General features: G+C 40.0%; 1 protein-coding gene across 3 annotated transcripts in view; it reads left to right on the top strand.

The window, feature by feature from the left end:
• The window catches only part of TRPC7 (transient receptor potential cation channel subfamily C member 7), a 74,969-nt gene that overhangs the window by 45,932 nt on the left and 13,429 nt on the right, over positions 1–15,608 (top strand). For 2 of the 3 annotated variants that reach the window (XM_030504818.1, XM_030504819.1), the window contains exons 5-7: positions 3,249–3,465; positions 9,288–9,521; positions 11,180–11,444. In XM_030504818.1, coding sequence (XP_030360678.1) covers positions 3,249–3,465; positions 9,288–9,521; positions 11,180–11,444 — 716 coding nt within the window. The remainder of the gene's footprint in view (positions 1–3,248; positions 3,466–9,287; positions 9,522–11,179; positions 11,445–15,608) is intronic. The other variant, XM_030504820.1, reaches the window with a different exon arrangement.

Genomic DNA, 15,608 nt, shown 5'->3' with positions numbered 1-15,608 from the left:
TCCATCCTGAAATAGTCTGTTCTTCAGGATAAATACGTGTGTGGCTGAGTGATACTACTCTTGCTACAGAAGGATGGGGAGGCAGGGTAAATCATTTTGCATTCAGCAATAGCCAGCAACATCATCCATTACAAGGTAGAGGTCTTTAGCAGGAGACTTATCAGAGGTACTGAAATTTGATCAAAATGACCCCTGGTGCTGGTAATGTGTTCAGGCTTGAAAGCATCTTCTTCCATTTCCTTTAAAAGCCAGTGGGGAAGCCTTTCTAAATTTGTCCAAGAAATTATAGATCCACAGATGGGCATTAAGGAAAGACTGTAATTTGAAAAGATTTATGTTAGTGCAATCAGAAAAACCTTCTGAAAACAGTCTTGCAGAACATCTGAGGTAATAAAACATGTTTAAGGCTGGTCTACTCCAAAATATCTCCAAGAAAAGCACTTTCTGTTAGAGTCATTGAGTTCGCAACTGAGCTTGTAACTCCTGTTTTGCACAGGGATGTCTTTATTAAAACCAGTTTTAGTGTCAGTGGTTCATTCACCTCTGGATGCACAAACTGTTGAAAAGACCTGCAGAGCGTCAGCACATCCTATCCTGAAATACCTGTGCTGACTCATCCATCTCGTTTAGACCATGTCTATGAAATGCTTGATATGTTGGTGTCCAAAACTTGTTTCACTGGTGATCAAAATAGATAAGAGAGAGAATGGAAAAATTGCACCGTCTGCTGCCCAAAAATATAATAGCAAGAGCAAGTGAGACTGGACTGTGCAGAACTTCAAGAACAATTTTCCTCTCTGGCCAGTTGAAGGGCACATTCAAATGTTACAACATTGGCAGAGGTTGCCTACACACAGCTCTCATTGCCTGGGTGGTTCACATAGCCATGCTGGTGATTTATGGACTGTAGCTCTTGCTGTGGCAGATGCAGCATTGTTTAAGCACCAAAACTTTAATAGTTCACTGCACCTAAACCTACCTCTGTCTTTCTACTCGGTATTTCCCTCCCCTCTTAAGCTGCATAAAATTACTACAATATTCTTCATTCTTCTGGTATGAGCATAGTACTGAAAATATTAATGTCTTTTTTCTTTATGATGTTTTTTATTTGTTCCCGTCTTTTGGAATAATCTACATTTGGAAAACTTTGTTTCAATATCCTATTTTATATATTTTCATTTTGACATGTCAGCATGTTTCACTATTTTCCTATAATACAGATAGGATACTAAGTCATGAAACGGGCTATTCTTTTAAGAATGAACCTGTGTATTCACAGTGTCAGTATTTCTGTCTTAACAGCGACAGGCAGGCACTTCCCTGCAATCCTGATTTGAGGGAAGATGATATTTTGATTTTTAAAAGTAATTGAGAAATTGATACATCCAAGTAGTTACACACCTTGAGTGTAACTGTATCATGTTGCTTGAAAAATACATCTTACTGTCATAAAGCATTAGGCTCACTGAAGGAATTAACGCTCCATTAATTTGTTGCAGAATATTCTAGTCAACACAGTCACATCCTGTAGCTCTTTGCTAAAAATCAGATTTCTAAGAAGATACTGAAAAGCATCAGCTCAAGAAAAAATTGTAAGCTTTCCACAGTAATAAAGGGAATAAAATGCTGATGTAACGCTGACTAAATGCAGACTTTTGTTAAATGAGTAGAGAACTGAGTGAAATTACCCACAGAATTCATTTGGTCTTGTAATATATGGGATTATTTCTCTGATAACTGGGGCTATGCTACTTTAATCTCAGGTCTCTTTTTAAAGTTTCCATAGACAGCAAAAAAATTAATTATTTGGAGATAATTCATAGTTTTTCTTTTATAGTGAATTCAGGGTAGATATGAGTACCATTCAGATTGCAAATACACTTTCTTAAACCTTTGTTGGTAAAGCCCCATATGCCCATAGTTATCCCACTTTACCCTTGCAATTTGAACTCTCTCAGACAGGAAAATATCTGAGATTACGATGTATGAGATATTGTTCAAACACATCCCATCACTCCATCAGCTCTGCACTGGAAATGTGAGTTCTGCTACAAAGCATAAATCTACCCAACACCAGCCATAAAAAGCTGTTGAGAACTAACACTACACCAAGGTTTACGGCAGAGGAGTGAACCAGCATCACAAGTGTTGAGATTGGTTTAACACACTTCATTTACTCCTATATCTGCCATAATATTCCTAGAGAAAATTAAAGAAACTTGGGTTTTGATTCAGTGTGATACCTACCTACTTAAACACATCCTTATTAGCCTCAGAAAAAAGCAAGCATGTTAATAAGGGGGTTTATAATGAAGTCAGTAGATATTAAGAAAGTTTTAAGGATATTATGTCATCAATGGAAATGAATCAATAAGTAATATAGTGCAAAAATCTCTTATTTGCTTTGAGGTGGTTTTGGAAAGGGCACATACAGGATGGTACTTCCAATCTACTGTGTCCAACACTGCAGGCATCAGTCCCTGAGCTCCTAAAAATGCTTCTACTCTGACATCTTTCTGGAGTAATGTTTTCTTAGATCACAGAAAATGTAAAATGAAAAGAGTGTTATTGAAATTAATTAACAAAGAAAGCTTATCAAGAAGAATGGAACCAATATTAGCTATAGTGAAGGGATCTGCTGCTCTGATTCTTGGCTTAATGTCTTGAAATAAATCCTTGTGTTCCGGAGAGTGAATCTTCGGCTTTTGTAGTAATTACAAGAGAAGACTATCATACCAAAGCATATTACAAACATTACTAAAGAATACTTGAACAGAAGGCTATTTCCTACACATTGTTAATGAACCAGGAATTCAGCATTAATAAAATATTCTGATATATAACAATGATGTAAGGATAAGAAGAGGGCCCATCATTAGGATTTATATTGACACACATGAGTACCTTCATATAACATGTATACCCACAAACATGCCTTTTATATAAATGTCCTGTCTTCATTTTCCACTTGCCATATGGCCAGGACAATTAGATATCACACTGCTCCTTTACAAACAAATACAAGATACTGCCATGCATAGAAAATTATCCAAGGGGCATAATTTAAACTGTGATGCATAACGTCTAGTAATAGCAAAGAACAACTTGAACAAATCGAAGCCCCGTTTAGTTCATGATCTGGAAACCATTTCTGAATCCAAATGGTTCCAACTTTTATAGAAAAAAACCTTCCAGGAGGTAGATAAGGAGAAAAAAAAAGATCTTATGTCATGTATGTTTCATTGCAGCTGGGACGGACCCTCCGAAGTCCTTTCATGAAGTTTGTGGCACATGCAGTTTCTTTCACAATCTTCCTTGGACTCTTAGTAGTGAATGCATCAGATCGATTTGAAGGAGTGAAAAATCTCCCCAATGAGACCATCACGGATCATCCAAAACAAATATTTAGAGTCAAAACAACTCAGTTCTCATGGACAGAATTGCTGATCATGAAGTGGGTATTGGGTAAGCAAAACCAAAATGTCTACAAGTCCTCCAAGATCAAAGACGACTTTGATCTCGGTCACTGCTTTTGAAAATGATGCTTTTGAATGACGCTTAGCAAATTCTCACTTTCCTGGTTTTCCATGTTGAATGCTATACATGTTTTTTGTTTGCCTTTATGGGTTTAATCATTGCATCTTAAAGAAGGTAATATAGTCATAGAAACGCATAGCTTCACTATAGGACATTGCTCTATCAAAAATGAACAGAAAGAAATGTGTCCACTGGGACGTGGGTGACCACCAGCCTCTCTTATTACCCTGCCATGACATCCTTTCATATGAAGGATGAATGAACCTCAATGAACCTCAGTGAACTGAAGAACCTCAGTTTTTTCATCTGCAAAATGGGTATTTACTTCCTTGTAAGTTATTTATGTCCTTGTAATGAACTCTGGGATCTAGTGATGAAAACTGCTAGGTGTATAAGAGTTGGATTTTATGAAATCCATTGTATGTATTGTTACTGGTGAGGGGACAGCACAGCATTTACATCTTTTAAAAGAAATTCAGTTAGCTGGCAATTATAAACTAGAGTTTCGTGTGGATGAACCCTTCAAGCACAGAAGTATGTCACATGCACATGTTAAACTTCCAGGGAGTTTTAGGCAAATTCAGATATATTAATTTTCCTATAGGCATAATTTATTCCTGGCAGGTCAGCTACCTTGAACCACTCATCTAAACAAGCTCAGAAGGATTTATTGGGAAATTGAGCCTATCAACTCTGCAGAATCTTTGTCTACCTCTTCTGTATCTATTTTTACTCACCACCATGATTTTGATTCTCTTCTTGCAGAAAATTCCACTGTTCCATAAATACTGATAACATTAAACTCCTCTGAAAAACAGGATAAGGCTGCTCTATCTGATGGCTTCCTAGCCACCATTTCTTTGTTCCCTGTCTCCACAATAATCAGAACCCCGTACAGGATATTAGGCTAGAAAATACTGAATAGATGCCAGACTGCATAGAGTAAGTCTGCAAGATATATTTTAAAAATGATAGTGAAACAGTTGGACCAAGATGATTAGATCTCAGACTAGGTATTCTTTTCTTATGGGCACTGGATATCTGTCTGCCTGGTAAGTTCCTGAGAGATGAAGAAGAAGACTTTTAATTTAAAGCTAAGGTTTTCACTTTTCTGAGAGAGGAAAGGTGATTCATTGTACAGATTGCTGAATATAATGAGATTTTCTAATGACTACCTACATCAGCACTGGCAATATTCTCTGGCCATTTTACGTGTCTGCCTACATAAAGCTTCAAATAATGTTTCAGCAATGCTATGGTGAAAGTTTGATGCATGTGCCTTGCAGATAGCTGTCACGGGGGCTTGGCCATTTGTTGAGCCCCATATTTTACAGACCTTAAAGGACTGTAAAAGCACTAAAGGAGGAAGGCTGCCCAGCCTTTTGGTGCAAAAATCTTACAGGTGTTATAAATATGTATATAGAAGTAGAAATATAATTAAATAAAAGTAAATGCTATAAAGAAATATCACAGGTAAAGCTGCCGAGATATTATTTTTCAAAGTTGCAAGTAGAAGTAGACAGGAAGTTTATGTTAAAGTATAATAAATCTAACTCTTGTGAACTAAATACTCATAGCTGTATTTAAGCTTACCTAACAAAACCTGCAGTTGCTGTCTCCAGACTCCTCAGTGTATGTGTGCTACCTACATTTTGTTTTGTAGTATGATCAAAAAGTGTAATTTTATTTATTCTCAGCTTGTAAATCACTTCCTTCTGTTCCTTTTCTTTCTCTTTCCTCCTTCATACTGTGGCAGCAATGATGAATGCTGATGACCCATTACTGGTTCCAACAATAGCAGACCATTTTTGAGAAATTAGCTTACAGGTCCTTGATCTTGGTTCTTTTTTGGGGAGAAAATTGGCTGAGTTATCTGGCTGTCAACCATGAAATTATGATGCATGTTCAGAACAGCATTATTCGAGGAGAATGTGTTACATTAGCATAGCATAGTGTGGCCACAAGCAAGCACAACCTGTGATAGCAGTGCCTGCAATTAATCTTGCTGGAGATATTGAAAATTGATCCATGTGTATATATCTTAAGAGAAAACTACCAGTAGGAGCATTTCAGACTGGGATTATGCAAAATGATACCATTGCCATTTCCTGCTCCCAACTACTCGTGATAGAGGCAGGTAATGGAGTAAACCGAGCTGGGGCAGTGACTCAGCCAGGCAAGCAGTTCATCCTGCTCCAAAAATCCATATAAGAGGCTTTCCTTTCCATTAGCCTGCACCTCCAAAATGGCTGTAGAGCGCTGTTGGATCAGTCAGGTAGTGCTGGTAGCACATTTAACATCCCCATGAGCAGCCAGATAGCATTTTAGGTGAGAGAATGCCTTTTTGGTCTCACTCTTCTTTGTTATGAAAAAGCATCCAAGAGCTATAGATTATAAACCTGTTAGTGCAGAGAAAAAGCGTTCTATGATGTTCTGAGAGGAGAACTTGCCCTTTTGTACATGGAGCACGGCAATTTCAGCTAAAGCATCTGTGCCTCATTGTATGCCTTGGCTACCTCTTCCTTTCTCTTCCCTTCAAGTCAGGAATGCTGTGATTTTCTTTGTGCACAATGGGGACAAAAGTGTGTACCGGAAGCAGGGAGGTTTCATTTAGAGATACAAAATCCCCACTGCAGAAGCAGCCAAGGTAGCAGTTAAGCTCTGGATAGACACAATCTGAGCACAAGTCTCTCTCTTAATCCAACAGCCTTTGGTGGATCCAAGAAGGCTCAAAATCAGCTCTGCAACATCATCTGCTCATGATTTATGTACCAGGCCAGCGAATATAAAAATCTGACAAACTGTTCCTTTTTGTGCACAGGTGGTGAATGGTACTTCCTGTACATTTCCATTTTTCTTCCAGACGGGCCATGCCGGTAGCTTGACTCTGTTGTGAAAAGAGTGGTTGGGATCACTCAAAGAATCACCATCAGGGATATCAGCAAAGTGATTTTAATAGAAATTTATAAAAGCATGATTCAACACAATTCAATGGCAAGGTTCACTCTACTACATACAAAAGGAAATGGTGTCAGAATTGATAATGATTTAAACAGAGTCAGGCTGAAGTATAATTCTGTATAATTCTGAATTATACAGAATTGCCTAAAGTGATGTGTACAGAAACTAGGGATATAAAGGAATAAGGAAGATTCTCCCATCGAGTCTTGAGGTTCAGAATAGACCCCCTTGCTTTCTAAACTCCTGACGAAACGTAAGTGCAGCTGGATCTAGGCTTAGTCTCAAATAGTATTCATTGAAAGGGCTACAAGTGCTGTTTAGCGCAGTTTGCAGTTTTAAGGTGAATCACAAGAATTCTAACAACATCTGATTATTAAAGCTAATATACACAATTACACATTTGCTATTAAATACCTAAACCAAGACCACAGACATATATACACACACACATATGTATGCATATAAATATTTATATATATGTATAAAGGATCCTGTTAAAAATTTCCCTTGAGTGCAGTGAAAATACTCACATCAGCTTTCTCAGCATTCCTCAATGGGCAAAGGGTTGAGTGTCTGTGAGGAGAAGTAACGGCCCAAGTAAAGAGTCCCCCTATGTCCCAATCAGAGGGAGACACCTGGTGACAGCCGGCTGTGGTCCAAGAGAGCTCAAAGGGTCTCTTTTCTGTGACCACTAAGCTGCTCATATCCCACCTCTATGTATGTCTAAGTCGAGGAAACGGCCTCTCCCAGAGCCATTGGAACCTCAGAAACACCATATTGGACTGTAATCACATCCTAGCAAATCTGCTTTGCCTAGTTGCCTTCCCTTATTTTTTACATCTCAAGTCCCATTCCCTGAATTTCAGCTGCCTTTTCTCATTTTTACTTCAGGAGAAGCTTTGTATTACTCTCTCATGATGTATATACAATTACCCAGCAGTTCTGACCAAGTAATTACTGTAACTTTTCTACTTGTCCTGAATAGACATTTTTCCATATGTATAGATAAAAAATGATTGCCACACCTTGACAAAAAGAATGATGTAAATTACAGTCCAATACTGTGATACTTCCACAGAGTGATCCTAATTTTAGTGAGTCTACTCAGTTTTAGACATTTCTTACTTCATTAATCTGTGACTTAGGTATATTAAGTGACTAAGATTAGAAATAAATTTGGATGGGAGAGTTAATATTTAAACCAGAAAAGACATTTTGAGCACCAGTGAACAAGTGCTTTGGTGGGCAATGTTACCACGCATGTGATATTTCCAGAAGGGCTTTAGTACCTTAGTGCAACACGCATGCGTAATGCATAGGGTGAATGGCTCCTACGTATTACTTCTGGAGTACTTTTTTTAAGCTAGAAATGTTTCTTCAATATTTTAAACTAGAAATGTTTCATTAATATTTCATTTCTGCTCCAGGACAGTTCCTGAGAAACCAATTCTTCCACCTTCTCCCTTAAGCTATTTAATATTAAATCTTACTCGTGGTGAATGACAGCTTGGGATGAAGTTTCTGCTTTTAGTCTGCCAAGCACTTGAGCACTCGAGGAGAAGAGATGGGAGGCTTCTCTCCTGCCCTCCCTCTGTCTCTGCTCAACACTCAGGAGACCTCTGGCTGTCTCTCAAGACAGATCTATATGGGGCAGAACCTATAGCAAGGTACATCTCCAAGGACCTGCCCGGAGATGCCAGGTCTGTGCAGGGCACCCGCTGTGCCTTGGCCAATGGTGGTATCAATAGTTTAGCTTTCCTTTTTCTCTCAAATCCTTCCCCATGCACAAGGACTGACAGCAGCAGTTCTTCACTCCTCCATCCTCCGGCTAGATTCACACTGACTTGTTTCCTTCCCTATAACCCAGTCTTCAACTGCATCTCTTGGGACACCACGTGCTTCTAAGAGCCTCTGAAGTAGCCAAGCAAATGCAATTACATGCCACACCATGAGAGCTTCCAGCAAAGAGGATGAAGAAGAGTTCACAGAAAGGACAAGGTTGCAGGAGGCCACATGGAAATTGGCAGGCACTGCTCCTGCTCGGTTAAATGTGAATTTTACTGCTGCTATGGAAACAGGATTCAATAGAGTGCAGGAAATATTTATCAGTGGGTTACATATTCTGATAGTTTAGCTATTCAGAAGCAAGATTCTGACTTTAGAGCCCTGCTGTGATTGAAAGTTGGAAAATTTTGTGAATTTGGTGAATTTGACCTGAGCTCTGAAAAGTGCTTATATATGAGCACTTTTTACCTTCTTACCACTTCTTACCTTTTCTCTAGTCACACTGTGTTTACTCCTGGATCAGATTTTTCTCTTGCAAAGATCTGTTTCGATTCTTAAAATGGACCTGCCAGCTATCTTAGGGAAGGAAGAGAACATCAGCAGAGGAAGCGATACCCCCTTCAGTGGCACAGTTTAGCAAGGAGATTTTGGGGACAAGAAAGGAAATCTATATTTTTTCCAAATAGATCAGTAGTAGGATTTTCTATTGTCTTCACTATTTCTGATCTGTGCTTTCTCTGACATCACCAGAAATCTACTTTACCATTGACTCATATAGTGAGATTTTGAAGTTTCTACCTCATATGCACAAAAAGACACGTAAGCTTAAAGTATTTGATGATTTTTAATAAAAGTTTTTGTGAACCACTCTCAAGAAATTCAGTTTAATTGAAGAGTCATTTGCCTCTGTCTTAGAAGTTACTGTTAGCCAAGGAACAGGTCTGCCTGAATACAAAAAGCACTTTCTCTCTTTGCCTGTTAAATGTGGTGTGTCCTTTCTGCAGGCATGATATGGTCAGAGTGCAAGGAGATCTGGGAAGAGGGTCCACGCGAATACGTGGTGCATCTCTGGAACCTGCTGGACTTTGGGATGCTGTCCATCTTCGTGGCATCATTCACTGCCAGGTTCATGGCTTTTCTCAAAGCAACTGAAGCACAACAGTACGTAGATCAGTACGTTCAAGACGATGACCTCAATAATGTCACCCTTCCCCCTGAAGTTGCTTATTTTACTTATGGTAAGATGCTTTTTGCTATCTAATGCTTCCTGTTCTTTAAGGCTAATGTGTGGCAGTGCTGAAAGCAGCTTTCTTTTTGGGATATTTATGTGGCTTTTTCTCTAATTAAACCAGATTATTCTGCTTAGATCTACCCATTCCAGCCATCTTCCTAAACAGTCAGAAAGGAATTGAGATCTGAGCCTCGTTCAGTCTCTGATCTTGTGTTAAGGCCACATTCAGGTCAATCACATCCCGACAAAATAGCTTGAGCAACAAATAATCAGGAACTGAGAGTGAGTAGAATATAATTTAAATTACAGATTAATGAACCTGCTTGGCTTTCCAAATGTGAGAGGAGGGAGATGTGTGAACATACATAGGATCTGAAGCTGCATTTCTAACTGTTGGTGCTCTGCACCTCTGTTAGATCCAACACCTGTATAATGGGAATACAAACACCCATTACACCTATAAGCTGCTGCTCCTCCAAGAGAAAAACTTTATTTTTATCATTTGCCAACATTTGGAAATGCAAGCAGCAGCATAGCCTTGACAACATTCTTTTTGATGGCTGAAATGGTTTTTCTTTGATATTCATAAATGAATAGATCTTTGCACCCCAGTGTGGGGACTGGATTCATTGCATGCCTCTGCAAGCTTTAGATGTAACCCTGAGCAAAATTCATGGGGATTCCCAGCAGTGTGCACAGCCTCCTGCCTGGTGTGTGCCCTCTGAAGGTTAGCTTCCCTCTCCCTGCCCAGCCAAGCAAGAGGCCACTGAGATGATGTGGGTTTCCTCTCTGTGGTTTGCTGCTGACCCATTTAAAGTGAGTTCATGACACAGAGGTGCAAAGGGTCCAGAAGAGAATGTCACAACCAGATCCTGCGAATGCCTCCATCTGCTGCTTTTCCTTTGGATCATATTACTGCAAATGATGCCTAAGTTTACTGCTGTGTCTTTAAAGATGTGACATGTTTTATTTCTGAGTCACATTCTTCTCATCAAGAAGCTCAGCTGATGCAGGGACACTTACAAGCTATATTAATATAAATGTTTAAATTTTCAGAAGATTAAATAAATGATGCATATCTGGTATCAACAAGAAGCTTTTTGAAGTAAAAATATTAGAGTGACTAGACTGCAAGGATTGGTTTTAATTTAAAGATAACATAAAAATGATACATTTGATGGTTATATCTGCTCTATCTAACTTTCTTACCTAATGGTAGGGATAGACATCTCAGCCTCTCTAATGCTTCCTTTCCAAATATTGACACAGTGCCATATATCAGAATCTATAGTCAAATTCCATTGTGAGGTGGTTTTGGTTCTCCATCCCAAGAGCTTCAGATGGAAAAGACACTGGTGTTCAAGTAGGAAACGGAAAATATCAAGTTTGTTGAAAGCCAGGCTGTTTATTTGTTGTGTGACTTTGATAAATCCCAGTGACTTGGTCATTCCTCATTTTTGTCATGTAAAAACCACAACTAATTCTTCTCACCTATATTTGTACAGCATGCTGAGGACTTCAGTGACCAGTGGTTACAAAACTCTTTATTTTTCTTTAACTCCTGGCCAAAGCCAAGGTTCGGTCTTGACAAAGGGGTCATTTATCATAACAGCTTCCACCTAACATTTTTTGTTACTAATACCTAGTGTACATGTATTGTTTTAGCCAGGAACAAGTGGCTTCCCTCGGATCCTCAGATCATTTCAGAAGGACTGTATGCAATAGCTGTGGTACTCAGCTTCTCCCGCATTGCTTACATTCTTCCAGCCAACGAAAGCTTCGGCCCCCTGCAGATCTCTTTGGGAAGGACTGTGAAGGATATCTTCAAGTTCATGGTCATCTTCATCATGGTGTTCCTGGCCTTTATGATTGGAATGTTCAATCTTTACTCCTACTACCTTGGTGCAAAATACAACCCTGCGTTTACAACGTGAGTACCTATGGAAAAGCACCTGGTTTTTTGCAGGGTTCAATCTATTCCGGTCCATTGCTGCTGCAAGGTCTGCTCAGATAGTTGCTAATACAGCTGTGTGGGGAAGTCACATCCAGATTTCACCTGGGAAACTGGTACCACAGAGTCAAGGCCTGAGCACAGGGAGATGTGTAGTTCAGAAATGGTTATTTCCAGAAATCAAAATAACAGATCAGGAAAATATTGTGTGAGATATTCAGTATAATGAGTCAAGAGAAGAAGTGGGGAAGAGGTTAGACTTAAGGTTATTGTTCTTAAAACTGCAAGCCTAAATGTATGTAAAAAAAGGGAGGATTTTGCTTATCTGTGGTTGGGTTTAGGACAGCACCTGAGCGCAGCTGTGATTATTAGGTGCACATCTGCAGAGCCAGCTGCTTGTTATGATGCTCTGAAAAGCAAATCAAACCAGGGTGTCTAGGCTGTGGTTTTTAAATCCTGAGTGGGAACTTTTCAGCAGAGGCCATGTGAAAGCCTTGGGGACACGGTAGAGACTTGCCTTCCCACACACCCATCTGTGAGGAAATCTTGGCATAATGTTTTCCCTTTGCTTTCTCTAACATGCCACACAGTGAGCGTGGGTTTGGCTCACAGCATCTCTAGGATAATTGACCTTTTCAGCATCATTTCTATCCTGCAAGTGGCTGTTTCCTTCCAATGCACAGCAGCCAGTTTTACCACACCACCTTCCTGTGCAACATCTATCCTGTAACATAGTGTTTACTTTCTCTAATTGAGCCAAATATGCCCTCTAGACCTCTCCTGTAACCTCAAGATACATCTTAATGGAAGGATTTATGAGGCCAGATGCAATTACATTTATCTGTGCTTGGTGGTAACGTAGAAGAAAATTGGGTGTGTGGGATGTGACTTGCTTCTTATTTGAGGAGAGGGCAGTGCCCTTGAAGCACAAGACTTAATAAGAAGTTGAGCTGATACCATCCTTGACTGCCTGGTGGCACAATAACCCTCAGTTATGGTATCCTCAGGCACATTGCTGGAGAACATCACTAATTCCAGTCTCTGAGGCAGTACTGTGCAATAACTCTCTCATTAGTACTCACTACCTAAATGGCTCTTCCAGTAGGCACTATTTTTGATGGAAATAATGAGCAAACATTGACTAAAATGGTGATTGCTCACTGGAGTAAAGATTGCTGAAATGCCCAGGGATGTTTGGACTGGGGAGAGTCTTGTTAAAAGGCAGCGCTCTTCCTCCTTCACTTCAGCCTGGTGACTACTTATTCTGGAGGGACTTCATGTTGTTATGAGCATGAATTTTCCTTTTAAGAATTTGGAAGAGATTTCAGATAGACTTACTTTCTTCTGATTATTTAAACACACGGGAGCATCAAATGATGATCAGTGAAAATGAGCCCTTTCATCATGTGAAACAAAGAGAATAGATTAACATTCATCCCAAAAATCCTTCTCAGACATTTCATTCAACAAGCTAGAAACCCTGAGGTACAGTCTTAAACACTTTTAATAAGCTAATTACAAGGTTATATTGGCAGATGGGCAGCTACCAGCTCTAGCAACATTTCCTTCTCTATTTTTCATGAGCTGCCTATGGGCCATGCTGAAGGTGCTGGGCTCCTGCTGTCATTAACTTGTTTACGGAAAGAAGAAAGATTTCAGTATTAGAGCTGAATAGCGAACTCAAATGTTCATTCACTGAAAATTCACTGGGGCAAAGAAGAATAATGCTTACTTTGGTGTCCTCATAACCATTAGGTGACTTCAGAGGTGTCGCTGAATTCATTTCCTGGTGGCACGTTTGTGAATTCTAATGAAGATGGGTGAAATCTTACAAAAAACAGGCTTTATACTCAGAAATGTGGCTGTTCACCTATTGGACCTGATTCTCAGAGGTCTCTTGGCCAGTCATGACAGAAAAAGACACACTGAATCTGTGTGTTAATTGATTGTGGCCAGTTTCAAAGGGCGTTGAATTGACAGCTCACTGAGTAGCCTCAGGGAGAAACCTTAGACAAACAGCTACTCACTGAAATAACTTTGAGTTACACATTTAAGAGAATCACAGCTTCCCAGGACAGTACATAGGCAGAAAAGATTGTATATTTGTCCAGATAACACTCAGAGGGAATTTCTTGCTGAGATCTAATAGTGCGAGTGAATGTTTGGTGAACTTAGCTTTCATCTTCCCTTGCTATTGCACTTTTGAAATCATGTGCTCTGTTTTGCTTGTGTTGACATCTACAGAGCAAACATGTGGCACCCCAGTGGCCTCTGAACCCAGTTATCAGGCAAAGGTTTTGTCATTTCTTCTATTTTAATGGTCTGGATGCAAAGGAACTACAGATGCAGTGGACTTGACTTCACATAGTTAAATACAGAGATTATTTAACTAACCAGGGTATACTTTCAAACTGTTTGGAAGTTGTGCAATGCTGAAAAGTAGACCAGTTTCCACGACAGTTTCAACCAACCCCAGCTATGTTTATCTGTTTATTGCACGCTGTGTACAGAACACAGCTCTCGAAACAGTCTGTAATTAAGAACATGCTATGCAAACAAAATCGGAATGGAGGGAAGGCTGATTGTGTTCATCTTGCTTTCCGCATCACAAATCAGGCTGAAGGCTACAACATGAGGTTTTCTGTCTCCCTTTCCCCAAAAGGAAATGTGACTCATTGTTCAGTGCCAATGTTACTTCGAGGCTTGAAGGCTTTTTTCTTCTCATTTCCCTTTGTCAAAATGCAATATTTTTGTAGATTATAGTGACTTCATCGCTTTTCATGCAGTGTTAAATCCCAACCAATCAGTTTAAGGAAGTAAGTCTGAAAGGATGCCTGAAGATTTCGTAAAAAGGACACAAGATTGACATGAAATCATAGCCTTGCTGTGATCTTTTTTGATGAACAGCACACTGCTGTTTACAAAAGCAAGGAAAATCTGCAACAAGGTGGTTGCTTATGATCTATTTTCTGCCTTGATGCAAAATCTTTGTTTAACTTTTACAGGACTATGTGTATTGAAACAAAAAAGTCTCTCTGCTCTCTGTCCACTGCAACAGTTGGCTCTAGCATAGCAGAGAGAAATTGCAGCATACCCATCTCCATAAGGAACATCAGTCAATCTGCCACTTCATTTGTCTGCCTTTGAGAAGGCTGAAACACCCACTGACCTTGCAGGGAGGGGGTATATTGCTTAGCTGGCAATGATGAGGCAAATCAGCATCTTGGAGCCTTTGAGAACTTGGCTCCAAACATTCTTGTCTCGTGTTTTAGTGACATGTTCTCAAAAAACAACCCCAGCTGATGTTCCTTGCAACCTGTGCCAAATCTCATGCAATTTGGCAGTAATCTAAAAGGGAGAAGGAAAGAGCCATCCAGCCTTTTTGGATGGTAGAGATGGATTAGTACAAGTTCTCATTAGAAATGTTTCTTCTATAACAGGAGGACCTGCATCTGCATAGGGGCGTAGTTAAGCACCCTTTTGGGGTGCTACAGGTCAGGTCCACCTCTCACACCACTTTCCTAGTCCCACCGCCATCAGCACCGGTCCCTTACCCTTACATGACACTGCGAATAGGGACCATGGACATGTGCACTGGAGCCCAGCACCCTGGCCCTTGCCTGCCTCCTCTGCAGTGCTCAGGGCAGACAAGGCCACTCACAGTCCTTAATTAACTTTTCAAGGAGAATCTGGCATCACTCCAGAACAAAGGTTAATGCTTAAGCTGCCAAAAAGGAGCAGAGTTGACATGTTGTATTAAAATCTGCCTGCAGGGAGGAAAGCGAAGGGAACCTTTCCAAATTAAAAAAGGAAGGTTAATAGCATGGTGCAGCTGGGATCAAGGCTGGGGGTTGTCGTTTTTATTACTTTGATGAGTGACTTCTTAGGTGGTGGGTTTCAAAGCCACTGATTTCTGGTGTTGTATGTGTTCCTTAACTGGAAGGTACAGAATAAGCACTGGCCAGATTGCTACCATAAAACAAGGTTATCTGACACATTAATGCCAGCTACTTTCTGCTGCAGATGAGGGCAGGAGACGAAAGCAGAGTGTTACAGGAGAGGGAATGTCCAGAAAGTGGAAAAGTGATGTCACTTGTTTGCAGCACAGTCATAGCTCATCCCACAAGTGTTATCTTTGCATGG

This window comes from Strigops habroptila, chromosome 12 (assembly GCF_004027225.2).
Source record: "Strigops habroptila isolate Jane chromosome 12, bStrHab1.2.pri, whole genome shotgun sequence".
Lineage (NCBI taxonomy): Eukaryota > Metazoa > Chordata > Aves > Psittaciformes > Psittacidae > Strigops > Strigops habroptila.
Note: the sequence above shows the minus strand (reverse complement) of the source record. Positions and strands in the feature narration are given on the sequence as shown.